Raw genomic sequence first — 23,889 nt, 5'->3', positions numbered from 1 at the left:
CTTGGGCTCAGAGTGTTCATGATTTCAACTTCCTTCATTGAACATTTTAACATACAGTAAATGTATTATCCTTGAAGGGATAAAAGGCAGTGGAGTTAGCATTACTGTATGGAAACACCCCAAATCAACCACCCACCGCTCCGTACAGGCCAGTAATGACCAACAAACACAAACATTCACCACAGATCACAGAAAACAGTGTTTTATTATTACGGGAGAGACCCGACCAGTCTGCTGTGTTATTCGTTCATTTGGAGGTATCAGGGTAAAGGGGTTTGAATACTTAAAAAAAAATAATAAAATTGACATTTGTCAAAATTTGCATGCAAACACGGCATTACCTTTTTTTCCCCCAAGTTTGAAAAACATGGAAGCATTTTATTAAAAGAAATCAGAGAGAAAAAAGTAACTGTCACACAAAAAGTTCAAACAGATTTTAGTTTTATTTGTACAGCTACTATAAAAGAAAGGTTGCTGACAAATGGCCCTCGGCATGTCATACTGCATCAGGAACTGGCATGAAAATCATCAGACACGTGACGATGGAGATTGTCAGGCCTGCCTAAGCTCTTCTTCTTCTTGTCCAGTAATAATAATACTAGTGGCCAGACTCAGCCTTGCAGGCAGAAACACACTGTGCTTGTTCACCATCTGTGTGCTTATCAGTTCATAATTGTTTGAACCCAAACGTCAACCATCTGTTACAGGAAGTGTTTTCATACAAAGCTGTGACTAGTCGTTTTCATATCAGTACCTAAAGCCAACTTACACACACACACACACACAATTTTAAAGAAAAGCCTGGAGGTACTCCTTTGTTTATTATGACCTATAAGTACAGGTATGTGGGTTTTGATTTGGAGTAACAGCAGAGGGGACGATTCAACATGTCCGATTAGTTTGGTCTCATCATCTGAAATGTTGGCAGTAAATCTAAACAAAGGAAAATCTCCAGACAGGAAGGTGGGGGAAAAAAACACTTTCTCATTCAAAGTAAAATCTATGTCTTCACATATTAAAGGATAAGTTCACACAATAGCATAACTTGATTTTCTCATGGCAACTCGATCTCTTCTCAAGGCATTTCGAATATTCTCTTCACGGATTGAAACAGGCAGATTATTTTTAAAATCGTGAAGTTTTCCGATGTGTGACTTTCTTTTTATGGAGAAGAACCAACAAAAAGTCAAAGCAGTAAACCCAAGGAGAGAGAATCTTCAAGTATTCAAGTGAATTTTATTAACATACAAGTTATTTGGAATTTTTGGTGAACTTATCCTTTAAGAAAAAAACAAAACATTTCCGGAATTTACAAATAGAAAATATTATAAAACGAACCACGTGAATCAACATCAAGGCACTGGACACATTAGAGACAATGGCACGTTGCTGGTATGCAGACAAAAGGGGGTGAGAAAAGAGGGAGGAGGGGGGAGTGGTCAAGGCCCTGTGTAATTTTACATTTAAGTGCTGGCAGTATTTGTACCATCATGAAGTTAATAAATAGCACAAAGAACTGAGCTAAGAAGACATTTTCACCACAGGAGACTTTTGGTCTTTTTCTGGGAATCTGGAAACCGTGCTACTCTGAATTATAAAGTGTGCAAACGCGCACAACCGAGTGGTTCACATGGAGAGGTCAAAGTGCAGGAGGCCATTTAAGACTGCGGGACAAAACGCACTGATGTACGTGATAATCTGATGATTCGTCCACATCTGCACAAATACTGCGTTCCATCGACGGGTACACCTGTTCCCTCAACGAATCATTCCACACATCATCTGAACCAATCTGGGGTTTTCTAAGGCCAATGCCCATACCGACATTTAAAAATAAGGGCAGTTGGTATTCTACGCAAATCATAGTTATTTTGTTTGTCTGGTGTCCCCCGCCCGTGTCAATTTCTGTTCCTTAAAGGAGAATTTTTGAAAGTTTGAAGACATTAAAGATTCATGTAGCAATGACGTATTTCTCCTGTCTCAACAGATCTGCTGGTGAAGACATTTTAGGCGACTCACTTGGATCAGATTCTGTTTTCTGCCAAAATAAAGAATTTCCTGGTAGAAAATATGAGATTCCCATATAAGAGAACTCTTAGGACTTTACACTAAGATCTAAGAAATGTTACTATGCTAATATGTAAGTCTAGTACCTTCATCCTGAATCTTTTTTATACCCGTAACTCTGTTGTACCAATGTTCTTCTATGGAAAGTATTTTTAATGATTTTGTTAATATGCTCAAATCCCACATATTCTTAATGCTGAGATTTTTAAAAATCTCAACATTACACCCTATTCTCATTTAACTTCGGTTCCGACCAGCTGACTCCTATGAAATATGACAAGATTATAAAACACTTACATATTTGGAGTAAGATCAGACAGGACAGCATGAGAAACAGGAAAGCCTCGATTCTCACTCCGTAAGAGTGAGAGTTGGTAACACATTTATATCGTACCGTGTAAAACCTTTCATTTTCGGTTAAATCCAGCCAATGATGTGCGTGACATTTTCTGTTGGTGGAACTGAGATGTACCCGTTCTCTCTCTTACTCTCTCCTGGTGAAAATTAAACTACCAAGCATCTCATTGAGGCTGTACTGCTCACATTTCATCAAACCACACAGCCAACTCCAAACTTGTGCTTTTAAGCTGGTAAAACATTTCAAAAAGTACCTGCTCATGTAACCCTTCAGTACATGGCAATTATCTATGCATGGAAGTCAAATATTTGGTACAAGTTTTAAAAAACCTAAAACTACACTGGAATTTCTGAATAATCTTAATTGTGTACAAACAGTTAAAATGGCTTTTTTTTTTTTTTCTTTTACAAAAAAAAGAAACCTCGTCTCAGAGAGGCATGGCTTTGCCATGCAGATGCTAAGTACCGAGGTTAGTTTACATTGAAGCACCACCTGAGCGTAAGAACCAACTGCGGCGTCAGTCAGTGTAAGCGTGCAGACCGGCGCTGAGGCCGGTGCAGATGGAGCTGTCCTCGTTCGGGGACTGAGTGGGCCGGCCGGCCGCAGGCGCCGGTCCAGGGAAGAAACAAAGGAGAGCAGCCGGACGTCCTGCTCCGAGAGTCAGAGAGGAACTGTCTGCAGGCGCAATGTGGGGATGTGGAGCCCCAAGGGTTCACTGTGTAACAGCTGGACTACGTCATCTGTTTAACAAAAAACCAATACTAAAAAAATACTACTTCTTAATATTAATTTCAGTCAAGTCTGAATGTTCAGAAAAATTAAGCAAGTCATCTTATTGCTTTTAAACTCACACGCGTTTCAGCTATCGGCTCCCAAACTGCATCTGTTAACCGTTTGTGTTTCCACTGTAGGGCTGAATGATATGACTGAAAGATGTGACTCAATACAAGGGTTTCAAATCAATCAATATCAATAATTATTGATTAGTTTTTCTGTCTTAAATATGTGAAATACTGCCAGACAGGTGACGTGACCTTTCCTGTTTTATTCACAATTTCCTCTCCAGCTTTTTTTCTTTGCAATGCACGCTGTTGTTTTTTTTACATTTCAGCAGTGAGCAGTGAGACTCGGGGGTGAAACATGAAACTGCTGCTGAGCAAGTTACTGAATAGGTTGTTGCTAGGTAACCAAAGAGTAAGTGAGTTTGTTGGTGTCATCAACTGTGCTTAGCTGGCCAGCTAAAGCCTTTCCTCTGCCTACATCCCCCAGAATGCTGCTCGGTTCTGAATCGGAGCTCAATGAAAGGATTGAAAATTCTACTGGATGTATTGAATATTTATATTGATCAAGTGTCTATCGCGATATATGTTGTTATTCATTTATTGCCCAGAATCAAACCAAGAAAAAAAAACTGACTAATGCAGCACTGATTTCAGATTTTTTTTTAATAGTGCTTCCAGTTTCAAAGCTAAGGAAAGTCAGTGTAGAACTGTAAAATTTATAATTTATAACTAGAAGAATTTGAAATTAATTGCTCCGATCCTGGCGTCCTGTTTAGCCACCAAATGGATAAAACTAAAAAGCTCTGACTTTCAGGAATAACATTTTAACCGAGGAGTAACTGAAAGAGGCTCCTACAGTGGAAACACAGCTAATGGTGCAATGGCCAATCAACATCCTAGATTTATAGATTCCTCATTATTTTTTATAAACTACTAATTTTTTTTCAATAATCTAAAACTTGAAAGTCAAGAAAGTTACATTTTGATTTGACTTTTTCATAAGGCGTGAAAAGTTGATCATGTTTCGCACAAAATCCCAAGAACGCATCGCAGCGGAACAAAGCCTGGTTGTTAGAAAAAAATAAAATAAATTTTAGTTTGTAACAGATTCAGACAAGTATGATTCATTAAAAAAAGAAAAGAAAAGAAAAAAAGCTAATGAAAATATAAATTATTTAAAGAATAAATTAGAAATTATTTTCTGAGATTATTATTTTATATATATTTTTTGTAATATCTGTGAATGATGATTGTAAAGTTGCTTCTTTCTGTAACACTGAATCCCTTTGGAGCTCCATGCTGACCAACGTCCCGCTCTGCTTGGCAGGAGCACCGTTCTGCTGAGGAGTCCGGGTGACCAACTCGAGGTAAGAATCATCAAAACGTTTCAGAGTCCTCTGAGTCGTTCTCAGTAGTTCCCTCGCTGGAAGGTCCCGAGGGGTTCCTGGGGCTGCGGGGTCCCCGAGGGCCGGCGGCCACGCCTTTACCCCCCTGGTGGGGCAGCTGCCTCAGCAGGGAGCCTGGGGAGGGAGCTCCAGAGCTGCAAGGGGAGCAGAAAGGCATCATGGTAGCCAGAATGAGAGCCAGACAGTCAGCCACCTCTCTGCTAGGAGTACAAGCCGGAGCAGGGGTCAGACCTGAGGCAGAGAGACAGAGACGGAGCAGAGAGGAAGAGGAGGAGGAGGAGGAAGGAGACAGGGAGATGTGGAGGAAGCGAGGGAGGCAAAGCAGAAGACAAAGATGGAGCAGCATTCCGTTAGTCTCCAGCCAGCTGACAGGTGGAGCAAAGAGAAGGGAGAACACTGAAGACAGGAACGACAGTCAGTCAGGGCTGGACTGAGGAACCACTAAAGGTTTTAACTCGCAGCCAGGGATGCAAGTTATTGATTAATGAGCTGATCTAAAGATGATCAACTCAAGATTAATTGATCAGCAGCCATTTGCTTAAAAACCTGAGTTTTCTCTTGTATTGGGCCTCTTCCAACCGTCTTATCATAACATGGATGGCAACATTTTCTGTAATATGCTGAATTATAAACAGGAAATCATGATTAAGGTTTAACATATATTAGAGTCAGCTGAGCTAAATACGACTGAATCAACAGATAATTCAGTCATTATTAAGCTTAGACATTATGGTCATTCATGTTGATTTTTTCCAAATCATAAGTTCTATCAATTTAATTTTCTTTGAGCTGCTAGAATATACTTAAGTTAGTTTGGAACCGAAACCTGTAATTAATTTTTGTATTTGAAAATGTTCAGATTACTTTGGTCACTTTTAGACCCTCCCATTCATTAAAGAGATGAAGACCACACCAGGGTCAGGGTGGATTTGTTTGTTTGTCGAATGTCCGGTGTGATGACGGGCATTTTTGTTTTTTCCCCCGCTCTCTGAACTTGTATGTCAGTCTTGGTTAACTTTCGTTTTCATCGAAGTTGTTTAAAATTGTTATTGATTTGCTCGTATTTTAGCTAGAAAATATGAAAAACTTCAAATATTTTTTCAAACAATCAAGTCAGAAGTGCGTTCAAGAAGCAAACACCTGATGCTGCCCACGGTCTTTCTGGAATCATTTTGGTTTTGGAGCTTAGAAGGCCGTGAAAACATAGGTTGCTGAGTAGAAAAATAAAAGACAAAAAAAAAAAAAAAAAAATAGATATTTGAAACACGAAATATATTTTAAAACAGAACCGGAGAAAATGCGTTTAGCATCTCAAACCGGACTCTGGTTGGACTGTTTTTCTTTCCCGTTCTGGTAAGGCTCAGGTGTCATTAATTTTTTATCACTGGCTCCCATGCGTATGACCAACAGCGCCCTCTGATGGATGGCGCCCAAACTACAACACTAAAACAAGGTCTACATCAGGGGTGTCCAAAGTCGGTCCTGGAGGGCCGCCATCCTGTGTGTTTTAGTTCTCTCCCTGGTTTAACGCACCTGGATCCAATGATGGCTCATTAGAGGCCTTAGGAGAACATTGACAAGCTGAGAAGGTTGTTACTACAACCAGGGAGAGAACAAAAACATGCAGGATGCCGGCCCTTGAGGACCGACTTTGGACACGCCTGGTCTACATGGATCAGAACTAGTTTTAACGTGATAAACCATTAGTCAAAAGTCAGTTAATTGTTCACATCCCTAATCACAACTATCCCACAGTTATTTATTGTTCATTCCATCCTGAACAGGTATAAAGAAGTCTAAAAGGATTTTGAGCTTTGAAACAAAGATGAACCACATCGCTTTCCATGTAGAAGGAGCCTCAAAGCTCAACATTTCCAGCCTGTTCTTTAGTGGATGCTGCTCATTTCACTGCATCAACATTTCCTGCTTTTTGCAGTTTACATCGTTTCTCCTTCAGCTGTTCAGAGAACACAGAGGATCCAGCTGCCACAGAACGCCAACTGCTTCCTGCTTTGGAAAGGTTTCATGTGCTGGAGTCAATTTCAAACGCATTACAGCAAATGTGCACTGTTTCTATTATTTTACACTTATCTGTATTTGTAAAAGAACACACAGGATTTGGGAATGTTTACAGGGATTTAGGAAATCGCCTGCTTTTTGTAGGGAATACAGAAATATTGCAGTGTTTACTGGATGCTGTCGTGTTCTAAAATACAAACACACATATAGGGATATTAAAAGATATAAAAAGAAGCGGATAAACATTAGATTTGTTGTTTATGTTTAAATTAGTTTTCTTACTATAATGTGAGAATTCAAACCGGGTCGATTTGGACTTTAGTTGACAATTTGGGTCTTAAAAACAGTGACGTCCAGCCCTGACCAGTAAACACATTAAATAGAGAACACAGCAAGTCGGCAAGCAACCTGAACCGTTCAGTCACAGCTCCCACCAGCTGAATGCAAATGAAAGCATTTAATATCGGAACCCTTTGGAAAGAAAAATGGTTATTATGAGCCAAAAATCTTATTAAATATTCATCCTGGTTTTCACAATCAATATGTTCTAGAAGAGATGCTTTAAAATTAAGGTTGTACAATATAATGGTATTAACATCGGTATTGGCCAAAGTCAGGCAGTTTTTAATATATCGATACCGGTCCAATAAATCAAACTGGACTGATATTAACATCCGATCTTTCTATTTTGTTACTGATCTGATCTGGATTGAGAGGGGAGCAGGTTGGTCATGTGACAGCGACAGTGATGCACCAAAGGATTATGGGGAGTTTAACTGAAGCAAAGACACATTGGTGAATCAAAAGGGACTAGAAATGTATATTGATATTGATGTATATCAATTATTTGCAATATTAATATCGGCCCAAATTTTTATATTATTGCATCCCTAATTAAAATCTTTTCAAAGAGCTGAGAAAGTATTATAGGAGAGTTGCTACAATCATAAAAAGAGAGAAAATGTTCAACAAATTTTGCCTGACAAAACACAAAATCTTACCAAGCAATTCTGGTCTAGTTTCTGGTGAAAATATCTAAATATACTTGTAATAAGAGAAAACTACTTTATAAGTAACTTTCCAGCAAGATATAGAAGCTTGTTTTAGGTTAATAATTCCCTTATATTGATGAAAAAGTACTAGATCCACTAGTAGATTATTTCACTGATGAGACTTTTTTCTAATAAGTGAAATAATCTGCGAGGGCAACTAGTACTTCTTCATCAATATTAAGAAGTTATTGACTTAAAACAAGCTTCTGTATTTTGCTGAAAAGTTACTTATAAGTTAGTTTTCTCTTCTAGTTGCACTAGAAACTAGACCGTTAGTAAAATGTTGTGCTATTGCAGTGTTTGCCTGTAATGTCTATGTACGCGTCAACCCAGGGGGAGCTGCTGTTAAAAGTGGAGCATCTGCAGAGCAGAGAGAAAGTCGTTTCCAAACCCTTCAGCAGTACAGTGCAGTTCATGCTGCAGGAGAGAGAAGCGTTCATGCAGAGCAGCAGTGATGGCGTGAAGCTGGTCATCCTACCGTTCTCATCGGCCGTCTGGACGTTGGCTCCTCTGGACAGCAGATCCTGGACCGCCTTCTTCAGGCCACTGCGGGCGGCCAGGTGGAGCGGACTGACGGAGACAGACAGTTTCACACTGACATCGCTTCACTGGATCATATCACACTGCTGCCCAGGCTAAAAAGAAAACAACTTTTCCCTTTGCTCCTTCTCTTCCAGACCGAAGACCGAACCAGGGAGAGTTCCAGAACATGTAAGTTCTATTTTATATACACTTTTTCCAATAAGTAATCCTACACATTTTAGCAATATATAAAGTCTAACCTGGTGTAGGTAAATACAAAAGTATTTACACCTCGTGAACATTTTTAGCATTTAGTCGTTTTACAATCACAAACCTCACTGTATTTTATTGGGATTATAATGTCATAAACAAACACAAAGTATTGAGTGATTGCCAAGTGGAAGAAAAAGACTTTTTACAAATAAAGATCTAAAAACAATGTGGAATACATATGTTTTCAGCCCCCTTCACAATGATACCTCTAAATAAAATCTACAGTAAGATTGTAATATGACAAAAGCCTTGTCCAAAATGTAAACATATTTTTATAAAAACAAATATCTCCACCATATTGTTTAAAAAACAAGATATCATGCACACAGGATTGGTTTCAATTTTCATCCACATGAACCCGCACAACCATGGCGAACACATAGGGGGCAGTGTAGCGCAAAGCTAAAACCCTTTAGCCAATACAAGTCATTCAAAACCAAAATGACTTCCTGTTAGGAATTAAACATGGTGCCAGATTTATAGGTTGAGCTACTTTTAAATAGTGTATTAGATTATAAAAGTTACTAAAACACTAGATGACGTGGACTGTTAATATAACATAAAAAATAAACGGAATGCATTTCGAAATATATCCCTTGTAGATAATTCATACATTTAGCTTCATTTTTATCCAGCTTCTTAGACACTCACGTTTGCAGCGCTGCATTTGTGGCATTTATGAGTGAAGAGTCAGACATCTTCTCCATGATCAACAACACACAGTCTTCTTTCCCCTGAAACCAGAACATGCTACAGGTCAGGAGGAAAAAAATTACACTTACGGTAAACAGAGTGAAAACACATAACATTTTCTCATTAAATGTCCCAGTCAAAGTGTTTTAAATGATCAGTTTTGGGGACAACTGACTAAGCTTATGTCATAAAACTGAGTTTTTGTGCTTTGAACTTAAAAATCACAGCCCATTTTCCTCTGCACAGCTTGCGTAACTCCCTTAAAGGCCATGCACATTACTCTGTTGATTCTATCAAATCTTGGTTTTTACAAACAATCTGAGTTTTTTTCACCTTTCCTAATGCATGCGCACATGTAGTGAAAGATTACTGAATCTGTGACTGTCAGTCTGGAGGAGAGCTGTGCAGAAAGCAGCTAAAACACACAGCCATTACATGTTATGACAATCAAAGAAAAAAAAAACATTTATAAGCACCAGAACAACATTTTATCCAACTTTTGTCCATTTTATATATATATATATATATATATATACGTATACTATCAGCCACAAGCTGAATTACAAACAACTCATGACAAAACAGAGAGCAAATGTGCTAAAGTTAGCATATCACATTTGCAAATACTAAAGCTATGCACTTACATTACTGCAAGCCAGATGCAGGGCGGTGTTGCCATCTTTGTCTGTTAGACTGAGGTTGGCGTTAGCGCTGGTCAACAGCAAGTCTGTAAGAGAGCCATGTTAATACGCAGCTAAAACAACAACCAGACTGACTGCTGGGAAGGTTTTTAAATGGACTCAAATGGTCATTTTCCACTGGCACTTACTCAGCAAGGCTCAACTTGACTCTACGCAGTTACAGATTTTGTCTAGGTTTAAATTAAAAACTAGAAAAATTTAAAATCAGAAGAAAAAAAATCACCAAAAGAAACCAAACAAAATTAAAGAATTAAAAACCTCTAAACTTCCTCTAGAAGTTACATAGTAACAGTTTTTATCCAGCACATATGTTATCATCACAAGCCTAGTAGTTTCTCAACTCTATCTCAAAACAGATTTGGTTTCGATTTGCTCACGAATTATCATTTTTGCACCTTTAGGAAAAATCCACATAAACCATGTTCATATGTTATTACAGCATTTTGTAGATGCCTATAAACTTTGCCAACATTCTTTCTGAAGTTTGAAAAAAGTAATAGAAAGGAACAAACACAAAAATACCTAAGAGGTCTGAAATTTGACGATATATCAAACTTTTATTAAAAGTATCGGCCTCAGTATTGATGATTTATTTACTTGGTATTGGATTGATGCCAACATATAAAATGTTGGACAGCGTTAATTTGTGCCATGTACACGTATGTGGTAATACTTCCTGGACTCTGGGGTCATCTATATGAAGACCCTGCCCGCTTACACCTGTTCATCTTCTGTAACGGAAAACCAGAACTGTGCAGAGTTGAGTTGAGCTGCTAGGTGGAAAAGCACCAAATCAGGAATCATCACCAAGAGCTTCGGCCCGGCCCTTCTCAACTGCCATCATGAGTGCAGTGCGGCCTGACTGGTCTGCGGTGTCCACAGGTGCATCATGGGAAAGAAGCAGATGGATGCAGTCTACGTGGCCGCTGAACGCCGCGGCGTGAAGAGGAGTCCTGCAGGAGTAAAAAGCTGTGATGCAGCGCAGATCGATGGCGCTCCAGCACCAGTGCATTCACACCGACGTCTTACCTGCCCTTAGCATCACTGCAGCCAGCGATGTCCGACCCCATGGCCTCCAGCAGCAGCGACGCACACGGCTCATGATCGTTCAACCTGGCAATTTAAGCATTGACACAAGCTCCGGCATGAAGGACGGCAAAACAAGAGAGCCACAGTGAGAGTCTGCAGACAGACTTACACCGCACAGTGTAGAGGAGTGAACGGATTGCCGTCGATGCACCGGCAGCCTTTCTGCTCCAGCAGAACCTCCACACACCCTTCATGGCCTGGAAACACACACTCATCGTCAGCGCTGACCAGTGGAGTTTATTTATCTGGGTTTATTGTTTCATTTGTGGAAATTTATTCTGTAAAAAGTCTGTCCTCCTTTTCATAAACCTGCATGTTTTGAACATTTTAACTTCAAATTAACCTACACAGTTGAATAATCTTTTGGAAAACAATATTTCTGCACAGTTGGAATAATTGCCTAATTTTGGCTGATTTAGCTTAAAAACAGAAATGGACAAAACTCATTCTTAGTTCCTGACAGTTAACCAGAGGAACCAACCATCTTCCAGCAGCGGGTGTCTTTCAGTCACTAACCATAGTAGCAGGCCCAGTGCAGAGGTGTGTACCCGCCGTGGTCTCTTAGTGGGGGCAGAGAGGGCGACTCTGAGCAGGCGATGCTCAGCAGCTCGCTCAGCCAGGAGGCGTGGCCTCGCGCGGCAGCCAGGTGGATGGCGGTGCGACCCCGAGAGTCTCCTAGCAACACTGAGGCCTCTTGCTCCAGCAGACACTGGATGCACTCCTCCTGACCGCACAGCAGCTGAGGCGGACAGAGAGCAGGTCAGAGTGTAACTTCACAGGAACAGTCACATGATCAACAACAGCAAGTCTGACAGATTCATTCATGACAGGCACCGGCTGGCTCAGCGCTCTGCAACCTGCGGCTCCGGGGCCACAAGTGGCTCTTTGGATCTTTCACAATGAAAAAAATAATGTCCATTTTGCAAATTCAATAAAAAACCTTGTCTATAATTATATTCGACACTGAACTTCCTGCTGTGGCATTTTTAGCTTCACCTGGTTCAAATTGTTTAAAACAAATCTCGTATTCGGCACCTTCAGCTGTTGAGCTGAACTTTTCAAATGATGTTAGAAGGATTATTTAGCTGAAGATAAATCCTTTGCTACAAGTTAGAAAGTGTTCACAAAGGAATGTTGTTATTCAATGTTTATTTTGCTACTTTAAAAAGAATCGTAGTATTTGCTTATTTACATTTTTATGTATGGCATGAGATAAGTTTGAATCATTAGATGAAAAATCAACTGACTGTGATAATCTTTTTATAAATTGTTCATCAAAATAATCTTTTACTAAAATAATTGTTAGTTGCAACCCTAAAATTTTCACTGTAAATTTTTGACTACATAACTTTACATGGACTTTTACTACTTTTTTTTTTTTTTACAAATATGAATATTCCCATAAAATAAAATGTATCCATTTCTTTTTTAAAAAAATGTTTATGTTGTTCTTTAAAACCTAAGAAACAAAACTGTATTTTTTTTAATGACAACTTCTTACAGTAGATATTTTTAAAAAAAATGTTGTATTGTCTTATTTTAAAAGGCTTTATAACATTTGCTGCGCTAAACAATTTGTACGTAGCTTCAAAGTAAAGTCTTGTGACAGAGACTCACCCCGAGGTGGAGGGCTGTGAGGCCGTGGCTGTCAGCCACGTTGACGTTGGCTTCCCGCTCCAGCAGCAGCGACACGGCGTCGACATGACCTCCAGCCACCGCCAGCATCAGAGGAGTCCTGCGGGAAACAAGGGCAACGCTTCCTTAAAGCAACAGACACAAAAATAATGCTGGAAGGCAGAAGGGAAGAGCACAACTCACTGTCCCTGAGAGTCAGCGGCATCAATGAGCTCCGCACAGTCCGATTCATCCAGCAGGAGGCGCACACACGTCGTATGGCCGTTCATCACTGAAGAGAGAGGAGCAGACATTAATGGATGGTCAGCTGACTAACTGTTGAATAGTGGGACAAAAACTGGATCCAAACAAGGCAAAGTTGTTATAACCATGAGTTAAACATGGTTGCAGCGCTGCACTGACCGTTCCCTCTAAATAAAAGGTGATTTGATCAAAAATCTAGAGTTTAATTTGAACTCTATCCATGACTGTTAACCCACCTGCCAGGTGAACAGGTGAACGGCCATACTGCTGGTCACTAGAGTGTGGCGATGCCCCTTGGCTGAGGAGCGTGTGAACGCAGTCGGTGTGGCCCCGGAGGGCGGCCAGGGCCAGAGGGGTCCGTCCTGCCTCGTCTGCCTGGTCCACCTCCCTCTCCCCCTGTAGAAGGACCTCCAGAGCCTGGGCATGGCCGTGGTATGCCTGACAGAAAAACAAGCTCAGAGTCAAGAACGTCAATCAAATGTTTAACAGGGAAACTATCAATAATTCTTAATTAAAATCTCTACACGGGGCAGTGTTAGGTGTTTTCCAGCCACATAGTGCCATTTTATAGCATAATCAAATAACCATTATGCCTTTAGTTGTTATAAGATGCTTGACTTAAAAGAAATTTGACTTTGTGATTGAACACCATGAAAGTGACAGACTTTTGCCTGTCTCTTTAAGAAACGCCTGCTTTTTCTGAAGCTCCGCCTTCAGGAAGCATTGACAACATGGCTCCTCTATTAACCCTTTAACAATGTTTTTACCAGTGTTGCACTGAGAAGTAGCTCCTATAATGAGCTCAGCAGATGAGCAGGTCCACCAGGTGTTTACTAATTGCTGCTGACTAGTCTGAAGGAGCTGAGCGGAGGAGTCGTACGGGAGGCTGATCTATGCTGCAGCTCTGAGGAGGAGCTCCGTTGTCAAAATGGGGCTACAATCCAGGTGTATAGAACAACTGAATGGTTGTCATAGAAATTAAAGGATTTCTAAAAACATGCATGAAAGAATCAAAGCAAAACTCCAGGTATGTTTTTGATGAGGAAATAACAATATAAGATGACAAAAATTGGATTTTCCATAATACTGCTCCTTTAATAATCATTTTGCTGACACAAATAAAGCTGAGAAACCCAGTAGAGATGATGTATTAAATTATTTGTCATTACTAATTTTACTTGAAAAATGACCTTATGGAACACCTTTGCTTATAATGCATGACATTATGTGGATTACAGTAAAGTGCAGTAGGAGAAGAGAAGACTTACAGCGAGGTGCAGAGGGCTCCTGGCATGAGGAGACTCAGGATCTTCTTGAGGTCCATCATCTCTGTTCAGCAGCTGCAAGTCACAACAAAACCAGCATGAGACCCAGCTGGCTGGCCTCAGAAAGACATCCAATGGGATTAAAGGATACTTATGGAGGTGTGGAAGTTTTAGTCACCTTTATTTTTCAGAATATTTAAACAATACCTCAGATTAAGGTGAGGGATTATTAGGGATGATTAACTGGCTGTTTATGGGATCCAGCAGTGTTTTAGCTGGACCAGTCATTTCAACTATTTCTACAGAGGCAGGATGTAGAAAACACTTAGAAAACTTCCAGCCCACGTGGGATTTATTTACAGTCTAGCAAAGCCACACAGAGACTTTACAGTTAGCTAATCCGACTAGCCTCAATAAAAAATGTAAAAGACAGTCAGAAAAATGTTAGGTCTAAAATCATTCTAGTCTTTTTATTAGCAAAAAAAAAGATTCAAAAGTTAAGATGCTGTAATGTGAATTATAAGGCAGATATTATGTAATTATTTTATCACTTCCTTCAGCCTTTGGGCATGCACAGAAAGCCCATTCCCTTCCCAGACTAACAGCTGAACACATTAACATGAGCAAACATTCAGAATGACAAGTTGCTGCTTTCACCAGCATCAAACCGACATAACATGGCAACGACTGCAGGGTGAAAGTTCTTACAGGCAGTTTTAGTCCAAAAAACAAATAAAAAAACCCACAAAAGTTACTGTGTCTTTGTTAGATCACACTGCTGTGTGTGTGTGTTTGGGGGGGTGTGCGCGCGCGCGTGTGTGTGTGTGTGTGTGTGGGTGTGTGTGTGTGTGTGGGCGCGTGTGTGTGTGCGTGCGTGTGTTTGGGGGGGTGTGCGTGTGTGTGTAGGGACCAACCAGTTCCAGACAGTGCCTGTGTCCGAAGGCGGCAGCGTAATGGACAGGACTGTAGCCCTGTTTGTCTTTGACCGAGGCCGTCGCTCCGCTCTGCAGCAGGAACTCCAAACATCTGTGACACAAACACAGAGACTCAGCAGAGGGAGCAACTGGCAGCAGACATCCAACATGTCCGAACATTTCCCTCACAGCGCAGCCTCTTTCTCCCTCTCCGCCTGCACTCCCTCGCTCTCTGGCTCCAGGGCAACACGCCGCCTGTGGAGGGGTTGAAGGTAAAACACGGGACATTAGCATAAACAGCGTCATCTCACCACTTATTTTACAGCACTATTACCAGCATACTCTAAAACACGTGTCGAACTAAAGGACTGGGAGCTAAATCTGGCCCGCCATGGCTTTTTAAATAGAACTCTCTAGATAACTGTTGTGCGGATTGTTTTTTTTGGCTTCTGAGAAGTAAAACAAAAATGAAAAAAATGGACAGTGCAGCATGAGCCGACCGTTTAGGAATGGAATGAGGTGAGCAAGGTTATTTACAAGATGGAAAGAAAAGACATTTCTGTGAATTTACAGATGGACATTATTGCTGAACATTGGGGGAAGTGGGAGAATTATGACACAAAATGTATGTCTGTGGTTATTTGACGTAAATGAAGAACTAAGTGTATTAGTTTTCAAAAAATCTTAATTGTTATCTCTTTCAATTAAGTTAAACATTGCTACATGTTAACGTTCCCTCTCATTAATTTTCACTAGAAAATTATGTACATGTTAAAAGGGGAAAAAAACATATGATCTTGTTGATCTTTTGCTCTCTCAATTTCCTTTTCTTTGGATTGATCTAGATCTGAATGTATTATAACTAATGAGTAATAACTGTCTGCTTCCACCAATGGGGAAAAGGTTTTTTAACATTGGGATCGGCATGATAAATAAAACTGGGCAGATATAAACAACAAATATTTATTTCTACCTTGTTGCTGTTTGTTTCTGGTTGTTTTTTTTTTCTTTTTCAAAGATGTAGAAAGAATAGATATATATAACATTGGTAAATATAAGTTATAGGCCGTAGCAACAATATTAATATCGGCCAAATTCCCTAATCAGATAATCAGAACAGATCTTGTGGACAGGCCTGGTGTGTGGTATCATGTTACCAGAGCTCTGTACCAGCTCACCTTCTGTCCAGGTCTGAGGCAGCAGCATAGTGCAGGGCAGAGCGCCCCCACTGGTCGGTCGCATTAATATCAATGCCACAAGCTACCAGGGTCTCCAGACACTGAAAGTGACGGCTGGCTGCTGCATAATGAAGCGGAGTCCTGAGGGACACGGAGACCAGCGCATTAAAGCGACACCAGCAGAAACATTCTCAAAAGAAAATAAAGGAAACAAGACCCAATCAGAGGCAACAAGTCAACATGAGAGAATTTAAATAGACTCAGTGACAGCCTGTTGTGCTGTTTCCTACCTGCCACATTTGTCTCTGCGGTTGTGTTCCCCCCCACTGCTCAGCAGCAGTTTGACACAGTCCACATTACTGCACAGAAACAGAAACATGGTTAGTGGAAATGTGTGGATTTTAAGGTTATAAAGGTTTGGGTTATTTTCATTTTGGTGTTTAAAATAACATTTTCACATAACTTTATATTTTGATTGGTTTGTTTGACCTTTTGAGTCGCCTTTTTACTTGGTTACGTTTTTTTTACTTTGTTTGAGTGAAAAAAATTCTGCCACAACATCAGATGAATTCATGAAGTACAAAGCGGCCCAATCTGTGAACAGCTGCACTCACCCTCCAGCAGCGGCTGCGTGCAGGCACGTTCTTCCGAGGCTGTCCGGGGTGTCTATCTGGAAGCCTGCGGACAGGACCGAGTCGTTACACATTATGCTAAACCTCCGACCTGAAGGGGGCGGCACAGGGAGACGCAGGGAGGCCAGACAACACACATCGGCAGAGAGACGGAGAAAAGAAGAGAAGCAGGCGGGCATGGAGAGAAAGACAGGTGTTAGTGTGACAGGAGGGGGGAAACGAGGCTCACGTGATCATACAGGTGGACAGATATAAGCCGTATGTTGCTAACACAGACGACAGAACGTGATGCCTTCAGGTTACACATATAGCCAGACAGTTTGAGCAGCTCAGAACCGGTAGAGACATTGAACCGGAGGTCTTAACGCAACGCTCAGGAAGAGGGCGGCAGAAACAACAACAAAACTCGTAAAAACGCAGGCGGGTCAATGTGACCCCGCCGGATAACAAAGCATAGATTAAAAGGCTCGCGGGGTCCAAATTCACCCTGTCCCTTAAGACCACGAGAGGGTTAAGTCAGAGAGTTGAGACGCTGGTAGACAGGTGGTGTGAAGACAGACAGGAGGGAAATGCTAGCTAGCTAGCTAGCTAGCTAGATAGATAGATAGATAGATAGATAGATAGCATTTATTGTCATTGAACAGAATTCAACGAAATTTCCATTGCAGCTCCCGTGCAAAAGGTCAAATATATACAGTATAAATAAGCAAACACACAATAATAATTATTATTATTATTATTTGAGCACAAGCTGTGCTCAAATTACTTTGAGAACTTGCGTTTTGTTTCAACATCTCAGTCATTCTAAAACACGTTGAGACATGTTTTGGACAAGAAGGCGTCTGTTTTTCTCTTCCATCTGCTTCTGTGTTCCACTTTAGAATGTAATGAACTCTGCACCACGGTGTAAAACACCAGGTTCCATCCCAGCCCCACATGCAGCGCCTTCCAAAAGTATTCCCCACCCCTCAACCTTTTCGTATTCTGACATGTTACAACCACAACACACCTCAGGGTGTGTTATTAGGATTTTATATGACAGAACAAGAAGCATGCGGAATGGAAAGTAAAATAAAGTTACAGGCAGTCAGAGAAATGGGAAGCTTGCCACAATTCTCTAGCCATATTTCCATCCAGTTGTCATGCAAATTTTGGGCGTCCATTTAATAAGTCACAAAAAATCGAATTACGCATATTTCCATCTACAGGTTTGGAACCAATGAAGCGAAGCAAAAAATAATTTAGTGTAATAGAGAAAGTCCTCCCTTCTGAGCCGGAGGTCTGGACATAAACATTTTCTGAGTTTCATGCCTCTGGTAAAGCACAAACCCATTTGACAAATGTGTTTTCATCTCTCCATTTACACATCAACTCTTTTTCGTAAAAACTGTTTTGCTAAATCGAGTACGTTATTTTGAATTTTTGCTGTTTCTAAAAACATTTCTAATGCACAGCTATAACATGTGCAGAAAGAATTCTGATAGAAACACAGCTTCCCATTAGTGCAACTTTGAGTATTTTTATGCTTATGTAACGCTCATTCCAGGGTGGCACACTGGTAGCATTGAAGAAAGTATAAAGTAATTTATTGGTAGTCCAATAAAATGCTCTCAACTCACATTTTCTACCAGAACTGAGTGACTGGAAAGAACTGAAGAAAACAGACATCTCCTGAAATGATTCATTAAGAACTCTGAGCTCCACTTTTAACTGAGGAACAAATGTAGCCCATCCAACCAGCAGCTGTGCATGGGTTAGAAATATAAATAGGTTCTTATAAATAGGTGTTCACTTCCACAATATAGCTGAACCACATGATGAACCCTTGTTTGTTTGTACTCATCGCCTGTAGACACAACAAGCACTGGAGTCTTGAAATCATCAAATTGTGTGATTTGATGATTCACACAAATCTAAATACACGGAAATGAGTTACTTATTCAGAGAATGAGTGGAAACCGTGTCAGTAGCTGCATTTCCATCACAAATGTGCGCAAAACTTTGTCAATATTCCACTAATGTAAAAAAATATATATATAATCACAATTTTGCGATTGCAGTATTTCCATTAAACAAGAAACGCAATTAAAAATCACATGTGAATAAGCTGGTTGACGCGATAAGTCATTAAAAGACATGATGAGGCATCATCCTCCAGATACTTCCTGCTGTCTTCTTCGTCTTTTCCACCAGTGGTAACATCCGGTTATAAATGTGACTCATGTGATGGGAAAAATCATTTCCATTACAGTTTTAGGAAATACTCTAATTGCTGCGTGTTTTCCACCATATTTATCAGTATGTGAAGGTAAACTACCTGAGGACAGCAGCTTCCTGCAGCAGTCGGAGTGAGCGTTCAAGGCCGCCAGGTGGAGAGGAAACATCCCATGGACTCCTCGTCTGTACAGACAGATTGACAGTATTTTTAATGATTAGAAACCTGCCCTGGTGATGAAAACACTTGCGGACAACAAACGTCACACCTTGTGCAGTCCGCTCCACTAGTGATGAGCGTGTTTATGAGGAGTTCGTGGCCGTAGCGGGCGGCAATGTGAAGCGGAGTGTTGCCGTCCTTATCCACGCTGTCAATCTCTCCACCTGAAACACAAAACGTGGACGTGTGAAGACAGAAGAGCAGCTTCGGGAAAGGACAATGTAGAACGTAGAACGACGACCAACCGTTCTGGATGAGTGTCTGTGAGCGGGTAAAACGACCATGAACCGCTGTCATGTGAAGAGGACTCTTCCCATCTCGGCTCTGATTGAAAACGAAGCAAAAAGGATTCAGGTTTTAACAGAACAGAACTTTTACTTCAACAGAGCAGTCTGTCGTCCATCACTACCAGCCTGGTTTTACCTGCACGTTAACATCAGCCCCGTTGTTGACCAGGAACTCCAGACAGAGTGCTCCGTGTGTGGAGGCAGCAGCGAAGTGCAGCGGGGTGAAGCCTTTGTTGTTGGGCTGGCTGACGTTGGCGCCGTAGTCGATCAGCTCACTGACGACGGCGTCCTGGCCGTTGAAACAGGCGACGTGGAGCGCCGTGTTGCCGAAGGCGTTGGCCTCGTCAATCTGTTGGCACACAGGAGGAAACGTGACCGTAATGGCAGGGATGCGAGACAGAACTGCTGACTTACAGCGACCTGCTAACTTGAAAGAAATTTTACTTCGTAATTCAACGCCTCTCTCTTTAAGAAACTCCTGCTTTTTCTGAAACTCTATGTTTAGGAAACCCTCACAATCACAATGTTTTTACTGAGAAGTAGCTTGTATTATGGGATAAGGAAATGATCGGATAACACATAATACTAGCCAGCCAGCATAATACAAACGCCTGTAGGTGTTTGTATTATGCTGGCTAGTCTGAAGGAGCTGAGTGGGGAAGTCAAGAGAAGGGCTGCTCTGTGAGTTGGAAGCTCAGAAGCTTGAAAAGTGCAGCTCAGAGGAGGAGCCTTGTCCTCAAAGGCGGAGCTAGGTCCACCCAGGCCTTTTGCACAGCTGAATGGTTACCATGGAGAATAAAGGATTTCTCAGACATCAATGAAAGAATCAAACTAACACTTCAGATATGTTTTAGTTGAGGGAATAACATAACAGGATGTAAAGCTAAAATAAGTCAACTGTGCATGATAATACCCCTTTAAAAAAATGGAGCTGCCAGATTTGTGTCTCTTGGTCAATGGTTACCAAATACAACACAAGCTTGACTTGAAGATTTATTGTAGACGTTTATATTCAGTTTACATCAGAGGTGGAGCTTGTAAATATCCGAAGCTTTGGGTTTAAAAGAGGTTTCTTGTTTATTGTAAATGGGTGGAATCCTGTAAATATGAACTGAAACACAGATTGGAAAGGCTTTATCTGTAAGAAACCAGTCAACCTGCTCTGACGATCTGTTCTTACCTCTACCGCCAGGTTGAGCAGATGTTTGACCACAGGCAGCTGTCCGCTGGACGCTGCAGCGTGAAGAGGCGTGTACCCCCGCTTGTCCTTACAGCTGATCTCTGCACCCTGACTCACCAGCTGACGCACTACTTCCAAATGACCTGCAGGGGGCAGCAGCACACAAACCAAGTCGCACCTGAATAACTCTGGGCATGAACCTTTTTTTAAACAGGAGTCAGATCCTGGAACTTTCTGAATGATTCAACATTCATGCTCTGTTTTAGTTGAGAGGTCCAGTACCTCCAGCCTTCGCTTTAGTTAGCAGACACAGCCTGCCACGCTGAGAACTAAAATGGAAGCACGTGATTGTGGTCATTTTTCTGATTATCAGCACAAAAAAAAAAAGACCAGGACACTTGACTGAAAACTGACTTGAAAGCAGAACATGGAGAGAGAAGAAAAGACCTTATTATAAGGATAACAACATCAGACATTAACGTCTCTACTCTACTCTAACACCTAAACGCACAAAGTGACTCTATGCTGAAAAATAACCAGCTTCAGATTAAAAATAAGGTTTTTATTATTTACTGGCACCCCTTGTAATGTGTGAAATCTTAGTTTTTATTGCAGTACTATAATCTCCCAAAAATTGAAATGGTATAATCTCCCAATAATAATTCCTGTTTTCCCATTTTGAAATAATAGATTGAAGTCTTTAAAATGTATAGCTCAGTTTAACCTAATTAAATTGTTTCATATTTCTATTTCCGATTTTGGATTTGTGTCTAAGAAGGAATATAGTGTTAAGAACATAGGAGGGGAATAATGGGAAGAAAAAGGAGGAAAGACTATAAAATACTAAAAACAAACATTTTTAGGCTTGCATTAAAAAACCCCAGCAATATTAAGCTTTTTACACATCTTGGACAGGAATAAATGTGACATTTAGTTCTATAAGAAAGAGGTGAGTTGGTCTCACCCATGAAAGCGGCCCAATGCAGTGCTCGGCCGTCCTTCTTGTCAAAGGCGTTGATGTTCGCTCCTTTAGCAAGCAGAAGGTTCACCATCTGAGGGAAAGCAAGCAGAGGAAGAGAGATTGGTTGGTACAACATGATGAACACATAAACACAGCTCGTCTCCTGGCTCACTTGTTGCTTGAAAACTGTGGAGGACTTGTTGTTGGTGGTGAAAACAGCAGATTAATTTTAGCTCCAGCACATTTCTGAATGATTCCGTCAGAAATGAAAAGGCACCGCCCACTTCAAAATCCCACTGATACAGCTCCACTCGCCCACCTGTTTCCTCTATTCATCCAACCAGAATAGCAATGGAGGGCCGCTTACATCACAGCCTCCCTCTTCAGGAAAACTGCACTGGAAAAAGCTGATTTAGTCTGGACTCTGCCTGCAGTACCTCTGTGTGGCCGTTGAGGGCGGCGTGGTGCAGCGCGGTCCGCCCGCCGCGGTCCGACACGTTCACGCTGCTCAGCAGTGGGATGATGACCTCGGCACACCTCAGAGCGTTGTTGGCGGCGGCGACGTGCAGCGGCGTCTGCCAGTTCTTGTCCCGCGCGTTCACGTCTGCAGAGTGTCGGATCAGAACCCGCACGGCGTCCTGGAGGGGGAGGCAAGACAAAACAGACCGGAGGACGTCTTTAACCAAAGTCACTATGAAAAACAAGAGAGACGATGAAGTTAAAGGAATGCGTTTATTTATTAAGACTTGTTAAATGGCAGCATGATGAGACAAAAATGTCCCACAAAACGTGTCACTAGGCCTGATGCAATAACCAATAAATCTTTTTTTTTCTTCTTGTGTCTCTCTCTTTCTACCACATTGTGAAAAAGTTCAATTTTCGGTCAGACCAAGTAGCAGCAGTAAAAGACTGTTACTAGCTGCATTTCCATTGACCATCTAATTGTGCAATTTGACATTTGTAATATAAATTGGCTTAATGGAAACACGGCAATTGAAAAGAAACTCTCGTTTTTCTATAAAGAGTTTAGGTGGTAGGATGAGGTGTTTTTTTGTCAAACTAAGTTCATTTGTTCAAAAAAAGTTTTAATTTAATTACAATTAAAATATTGGATATTAAATTGGGGTTTTTGAAATGTTTAAAAAAATTGTGTACATTTCATAAAACTGAAATGAATACACTGGTGCAAACCACAAAGAAGATGAGAGGAAGTGGAAGGAGGATGATGTTTTTAACAACTTGATGACAGTGAAATTGTGTTTTTTCGACATTAGCGGAATATTAGCTGTTTCCATTACAAACATGCGCTATATTCCGCTAATGTCGAAAAGACACAATTCCACAATTTTATTTACATTAAATAAGAAACACAATTAAATTTATATGTGAATATGGGTGATCATGCTACAAGTCATTAAAAAACAAGCCACGCCTTCATCCTCCAACTACTTCCTGTCGTCGTCTTCTTCGTGGTTTGCACCAGTTGATGATCATGTGCAAAAAAAAGTGGTTCCATTGCATTTTTGCGAAATAAAACAATTTTGATATGGCAAGAAAAACCACCTCATCCCAGCGGCAAAACGTTTTATAAAAAAAACATTTTTTTTCCCTAATTGCAGTGTTCCATTAAGCAAATTTATTTTCAAAATGTCAAATTGTGCAATTATATAGTCAATGGAAATACAGCCAATAACAAAGTCGTGTGAACGTTTATAAGGGAAGCGCAGCTACTGTCTGAAGTGAAATCAGACCAAACTGTGTTTGTTTAAGGGAAGTTTGGTCTGAATTCTTTTCAGACTGTGAGAAAAGAAGTTGTGTAAATCTTTTTACTTGATGTATGTAAACTCGTGGTTCCACTTGAGTGTGCCTGTGTGTATGCGTGTGTGTGTGCGTGTACACTCACCTCACTGCGGGATGCCACGGCGCGATGCAGAGGGGTAAGCCACATGTTATCTTTGGCATTGACTCTGGCCCCTGCAGCATGGAAACATTCATGTGAACACGGTGCTGCTGATCTGCACCTTCACACATCAATATGGCTGTCAGATGGAAGAACACACTGCAAAAACTACACCAGCCATGAAAGCACACACACCAGCAAGCTAAAGTAAGACAACCTTGTGTTTCTTTTTCATGTTGTCTCACATTTTAGATTAAAGCTACAGCTAATTTTCAGAAAGAAAAAAAATAAGGGGCAA

At 40.9% G+C, this 23,889-nt stretch overlaps 1 protein-coding gene across 2 annotated transcripts in view; it reads right to left on the bottom strand.

Moving 5' to 3' along the window:
* Positions 1-424: 424 nt before the first annotated feature.
* ankrd44 (ankyrin repeat domain 44) overlaps positions 425-23,889 on the bottom strand; it is a 36,880-nt gene continuing 13,415 nt past the window's right edge. The window contains exons 4-28 of one of the 2 annotated variants that reach the window (XM_028022866.1): positions 23,595-23,665; positions 22,129-22,329; positions 21,695-21,782; positions 20,731-20,873; positions 19,687-19,899; positions 19,509-19,587; positions 19,313-19,427; positions 19,147-19,229; positions 16,812-16,875; positions 16,488-16,556; positions 16,198-16,338; positions 15,209-15,274; positions 15,020-15,131; positions 14,109-14,180; positions 13,077-13,278; positions 12,781-12,868; positions 12,580-12,697; positions 11,479-11,701; positions 11,072-11,159; positions 10,903-10,986; positions 10,681-10,826; positions 9,817-9,899; positions 9,131-9,213; positions 8,163-8,254; positions 425-4,844 (exon numbers count right to left, since the gene is read on the bottom strand). In XM_028022866.1, coding sequence (XP_027878667.1) covers positions 4,585-4,844; positions 8,163-8,254; positions 9,131-9,213; positions 9,817-9,899; positions 10,681-10,826; positions 10,903-10,986; positions 11,072-11,159; positions 11,479-11,701; positions 12,580-12,697; positions 12,781-12,868; positions 13,077-13,278; positions 14,109-14,180; positions 15,020-15,131; positions 15,209-15,274; positions 16,198-16,338; positions 16,488-16,556; positions 16,812-16,875; positions 19,147-19,229; positions 19,313-19,427; positions 19,509-19,587; positions 19,687-19,899; positions 20,731-20,873; positions 21,695-21,782; positions 22,129-22,329; positions 23,595-23,665 — 2,984 coding nt within the window. In that variant the 3' untranslated portion in view covers positions 425-4,584. The remainder of the gene's footprint in view (positions 4,845-8,162; positions 8,255-9,130; positions 9,214-9,816; positions 9,900-10,680; positions 10,827-10,902; positions 10,987-11,071; positions 11,160-11,478; positions 11,702-12,579; positions 12,698-12,780; positions 12,869-13,076; positions 13,279-14,108; positions 14,181-15,019; positions 15,132-15,208; positions 15,275-16,197; positions 16,339-16,487; positions 16,557-16,811; positions 16,876-19,146; positions 19,230-19,312; positions 19,428-19,508; positions 19,588-19,686; positions 19,900-20,730; positions 20,874-21,694; positions 21,783-22,128; positions 22,330-23,594; positions 23,666-23,889) is intronic. The other variant, XM_028022867.1, reaches the window with a different exon arrangement.

Source organism: Xiphophorus couchianus, chromosome 7 (genome assembly GCF_001444195.1).
Source record: "Xiphophorus couchianus chromosome 7, X_couchianus-1.0, whole genome shotgun sequence".
NCBI lineage: Eukaryota > Metazoa > Chordata > Actinopteri > Cyprinodontiformes > Poeciliidae > Xiphophorus > Xiphophorus couchianus.
Note: the sequence above shows the minus strand (reverse complement) of the source record. Positions and strands in the feature narration are given on the sequence as shown.